The sequence below is a fragment of the Mus pahari genome, chromosome 5, assembly GCF_900095145.1.
Source record: "Mus pahari chromosome 5, PAHARI_EIJ_v1.1, whole genome shotgun sequence".
NCBI lineage: Eukaryota > Metazoa > Chordata > Mammalia > Rodentia > Muridae > Mus > Mus pahari.
In genome coordinates this window covers 63,841,203-63,846,346 of record NC_034594.1, presented here as the reverse complement: position 1 = coordinate 63,846,346, position 5,144 = coordinate 63,841,203, and the positions used below count along the sequence as shown (strand labels likewise).

The 5,144-nt window shown below is 52.6% G+C and overlaps 1 protein-coding gene across 1 annotated transcript; it reads right to left on the bottom strand.

Annotated features, from left to right (window-relative positions):
• Nucleotides 1-504: 504 nt before the first annotated feature.
• Tex44 (testis expressed 44) lies at nucleotides 505-2,064 on the bottom strand. Its single transcript, XM_021199418.1, has one exon. The coding sequence runs from the start codon at nucleotides 2,027-2,029 to the stop codon at nucleotides 527-529; it is 1,503 nt and encodes a 500-aa protein (XP_021055077.1). The 5' UTR covers nucleotides 2,030-2,064; the 3' UTR covers nucleotides 505-526.
• Nucleotides 2,065-5,144: the final 3,080 nt, after the last annotated feature.

Sequence of the window (5,144 nt, the reverse complement as noted above, 5' to 3'; positions counted from 1 at the left end):
AGGAGGCCAGGGAGTGAGGCCCAGGGAAAGAGGAGACTTCAAAAGTCTGATTCAGCCAGGCATGGTGGCGCACGCCTTTAGTTCCAGCACTTGAGAGGCAGAGGCAGACGGATTTCTGAGTTCGAGCCCAGCCTGGTCTACAGAATGAGTTCCAGGACAGTCAGGGCTACACAGAGAAACCCTGTCTCAAGAAGGAAAAGAAGAAGAAGAAGTCTGATTCTAAGCCTTAAAAGGATTACACAGGACCTAAGTGTGTGTGTCCCTCCGTGAGGCCTGATATTGTACTCTCTACCCACAAACCCTCTCTTGCCTTCCAAAACCTCAACAGATAGCTTGGGCATGGGGCTGAGGAACAGGCAGGTACATGTCCTCAGTTTACCTGTGGGCCCCTTCGGTCCTTTTACCCTGTTGTCCCACTGCATGGATAAGGGCAGAACTTAGAAAATAAACGCTTGTGGTTATTTACTGAAAGGCAGGGGGCAGTTATCTAGCGTAGGGTTGGGAAAGAAGTAGGGGGCTTGCTGATCTAGTCACCACTGGGGCCAGTGCGGGCCCAGCGTGAGGTGAGATGGGCCAGGTAACGAATAGCTGAACGGATGCCTTCCATAGTCCGTCTTTCCACAGACTCCAGCAGGTGCGTGACAGAGCACAGGGCTGAGCCAGTTCCAGACATCATCCTAGAGGAGAAAGCTGACCTGGCGCTGCGTAAGAGGCTGGCGACAGTACGCAGGCGGGGACCCTCCTCTTGTAGCCGGTCAGCTGGAGAGCTGCAGCCTGAGGCCAGAATGCCCACAGCCACACCCATGCGCGTGGCTGTGTCTGACCACACCAGGATGTCTGTGAGGGAGCTGATGGAGCCCTCGCCACAACCCAGCAGGCTGGTCATGGAGCGCATGTAGTCATTCTCCACATCAGGCCTATAGAGATTGGGGTCCAGAAGGTTCCTGCCCAGAGCCACCTGGTAGGAATCTGGAGAGCAGGGTGGACTGCCACCTGGGGAGCCTGGGTCAGATGGAGCCTGTGGGATTCCCGAGTCAGCAGCTGAATCCTCACTGGTTGGCCCTGGCGATCTAGCTTTGCTCCCAGGGTTCAAGGCTTTGAACCCTTGAGCTTCCTGCTCGGTAGAGTTAGTGGTCGGCGTGGGTTCTGGGTCGGGATCATTGGTATCAGAAGGGGGTGGGTCAGTAGCTCCCACAGAAGTCTGAACATGATCAGGCAGGACAGATGGCACGTCAGCATTTGGAACTATCTCTGGCTGCTCTTCTGGAACGTTCTGCTTTCCTAGTGTCTTTTCCTGGGTCTGGGAGTCACTCGGGGAAACCGTCCGGCTCCGACTTGTACGGTTGTTTTCAGTTAGCCTGTCCCACACTGGGTTCTGGAAACCCACAAACACTTGCAGGATACCTGGGTCTTGGGGTAGCAGAGATGTGGTCTCTTCAGGATTGTCCTGGCCCTGATGTGGAATATCTGGGCTCTCATCTTTGACTGCAGAAGTTGCTGTATCCGTGGAGATGGCTGGCTCTACATCTTGCCCTATGGAGGTATCCATTTGCATGGAGGGCTGATCTTTATTCTGTCCCACAGAAGTGGCAATCTGCAAAGATGCCTGGTCTTTATCCTGTCCCATCAAGGTGGCGGTCTGTATGGAGGCCTGGTCTTTATCCTGCTCAGTAACTGTGTTAATCTGCATGGACACCTGGTCTACATTTTTCTCCGTGATGGTGGCAATCTGCTTGGAGACCTGGTCTTCATCTTGTCTCATGAAGGTATCAGTCCGAATGAAGGCCTGCTCTTCTTCATCTTGCTCTGTGGTGATGGCTTTTGCCTCGGAAGCTTGATCTACATCCTGTTCAGCTAGCGCTTCATCGATGTCTCCTGGTGGGATGTCATCAGGCAGGGAGTCTGGTCCTTCGGACTCTCCGGGTAAATCTGCAGAGTTTTCATCAGCTGTGTTGTCCGAGGAGGCCTCGGGAAGATCATGTGTAGAACTGCTGCTGGCTTCAGGATCTTCCAAGGGCTCAGCGGTCATCTATGCCCCCTGCTACTAATGGTGGTTGGGAAGGAGTGGCTTGGCCCTGCTAGGCTCAGTTGTCCAGGTGGTGAGGTCACAGCAGGTTGTGGGCAGCTGATGACGTCACAGGTACTTGTAGAGCAAGGGTCCTGAATGTCCTGAGTCTGCTGAGTGGCTGTCCTGGCGAGCTGAATATAGGTGGTGTTGCACAGCCAGAGTTGTGGGTACAGAGGAAATGAAGGATAACTGTCTTGATTTAAGATGGAGATAACATAGGTAGGTGCGGATGCAGCCGCAGGGCTGTGAGTGGTTTTGGGAACTGTACTTTGGGGCATGAGACAGGAAGGTAATGCTGAGTTTGAATTAGTGGGTTTTTAATTTATTTTGGGGACAGGGGATCAGTGTTCTTGTTATGTAGTTGAGGCTGGCCTCCCACTCTGATCTCCCTAGCCTCTCGAGAGCTAGGATTAGACATTTGCTATGCCAGGTTATCTCTCCCACCACTTCTCTATTCTATTGGGGTACTTCAGGACCCCAATTTCTTTCTTTCAGGCTGGTCTTTCTTTGGTAATTTTTCTAGTAATGCAGAGGAATGAATAGTGGAGGCCAGGGCCTGGGCAGCATCTAGGCTGGCTATCCTCAGTGCTAGAGTTAACCTTTTGACACAGGTTACCTGATCATCTGGGCTGGGAGGGCAGGGCACCACTAACGGGTGCAGACTCTGGGGAAATCCTAAGAAGAGCTTGGTCCCCAGATAACCCCACTGTGCAAAGAAGGTAGCTGGGGACTGGGTTTGGCTGAGCGTGGAACACTTGCCTAGCACGTTCTGGTTTCGTCCCCAGCGTAGAGGTTGGAGTGGATGGTTCTATTTGTGTGTTTGTGCTCACCCTAGTTGCCAGGTTTGGTGTAGTTCCTGCTCCCGGGAATAAGAGGAGACACAACCATCTGATGATACCCCTAGGGACCCCAGCATCCCCAGGGAGAACTGGGTCTATGTTTACATCTTTTCTCCTGGGGGCAAGGCTGTGGGTTCATGACTTCCCCACTGCTGGGCACGGCCTCTTGGGGAAGTGGAACACTGGGAGTTTGACCGTGCTTATTCCATGCCGCTGCCACCACCACCACCACTGCCTGCTGGGGCTGGTGCCAGGCTTTAGGGAAGCGCTGAGACACCTCCCGGGTGGGAAAAAGCTGGAGCTGGTTCAGGGGTCCCTGGACCTGCAACAAGGCCTGGGCCGTGGGGTTCTCAGACTCTTAGACATCCGCTGGGAGTTTCAGGAGAGCAGAGAACAGAGTCGGGCTGTGGGCTGGGGACAGTGTCTAGCCTGGGGGAGGGAGGAGCTCCGGCTCGTCCGGTGGGGTGATTGTCCTTCGCTTGGTGGAGGCAGGCTTGGTGGCAGTTGTGGCTGGGAGCACAGAGAGGTCTTCTACGAGAGAATTAAGCTGCGGCTCTGTAGTTGAATGCCTTTGTCATGGCTCCCCACTGTGGCTCTTGATGAAAGAGACAGTCCACGGTTCTAAACAGTTTATTGGCTGTTCATGGTGGAAAATGGATGTGTATTGTACCCACTTCTCGGGGTGGACCTGAGGTTAAATACCTTTCCCAGGGAGGAATGTCTGGGAAGGGAATCTTATTGGCTAAGTCCTCCAGGTCTCTAGGTACCTCATTAGCATGGAGAACTCAGTTTTGGGCCTACAGAGAGAGACACAGAGACAGAGACAGAGAGAGAAGAAATGCAATTATACTCTTGGGCCAGGTGGTGGTGGTGCAAGCCTTTAATGCCAGCACTCCTGAGACAGAGGCAGGTGGCTCTGAGAGTTTGAGGCCAGCCTGGTATAGATAACAAGCTCCGGGACAGCCAAGGCTACATAGTAAGAAATTTTCTTTAAAAAACAACAAAAGATAATCAATGGTCCATGGAGGGATGCTGGCCAGCATGGTAACTGGCTTACCATGCCTGCAGATGCAACCTAAGGCAGCTCTGGGTCACACTGTAAGTAGTTCCATCACAGAACACAGACTTCCCCCTCTATCCTTCCTGTGCTGTCTCCCATGCTGCCTCTCCTGGTCCCCTGTCCCCGGCTTAAATCTGGACTGTTCCTTACAAGCCTACATTTTTGAACACTCAGTCCTCAGCTTGTAGGGTCGTTCTGAAGTCTGTGGAGCCTGGAGGAAGTGGGGCTTGGCTGACAGAACTAGGTCCCTGCCACAGGGTCTTTGTAGGTCATGCTTGCCCTGGGTTCTAGCCGTGCCCTCTGCTTCCTGTTTGCTGTGATGTGAGCAACTGTCACCATGCCACCTGTCACAATGCACCGGCGACGTGTCTCTAAAGCACCAGCCAGAACAAGCTTGAGTTGTTTCTGTCAAGTGTCCCATCCTCCAGTGTCCCCCTCTTTACCCTCCCTGGACCCTCCGCTTTCCTCAGCCCCCTCCACCTAATTTTCTGAGATAGGCCCCACATCATGGGAACTGAGTGGAACTGTATAAAGAACTCTTCAGCGAGATGTGTGTGTGTGTGTGTGTGTGTGTTATGATGTGTTGCACACAGGGGTGTATAACAGTGAGTACACACTTTTTTGTACACACAGAGGCCATAGGAGGATCTGAGTCATTCTACCCTGAGGCAGGGTTTCTCACTGACCCTGGAGCTGTAGCCACAAGCTCCAGGGACCCTCTTGTCTCTTCACCACTGTGCCAGGGCCACACTTGTGTGTATGCAGCAGTGCCCTGCTTTTTACTGAGGTGCTGGGGATTCAAACTTAGGTCCTCATCCTTAGCAAGCCTGATGCCCACTGAACCACCTCCCCAGCCTCATGCCTGGTTTTTTGTTCTGTTTTGTTTTGTTTTGTTTTGTTTTTTGTTTTTGTTTTTCAAGACAGGGTTTCTCTGTGTAGCCCTGGCTGTCCTGGAACTTACTCTATAGACCAGGCTGACCTTGAACTCAGAAATCCCTCTGCCTCCCGAGTGCTGGGATTAAAGGTGTGCGCCACCACGCCCAGCTCTCATGCCTGGTTTTATGTGGTACATTTTTATGACTGTCAAACCTAGGGCTACTAGCAACTAGACCCCATCCCCTGACTCATTTCATCTCAAATGCTATAAAGATCTATGTGAAAGAAAAGGCTGGGGAAG

Coding starts and splice junctions, on each gene's coding strand:
- Tex44 (XM_021199418.1), bottom strand. CDS start 2,029: ATGACCGCTGAGCCCTTGGAAGATCCTGAAGCCAGCAGCAGTTCTACA.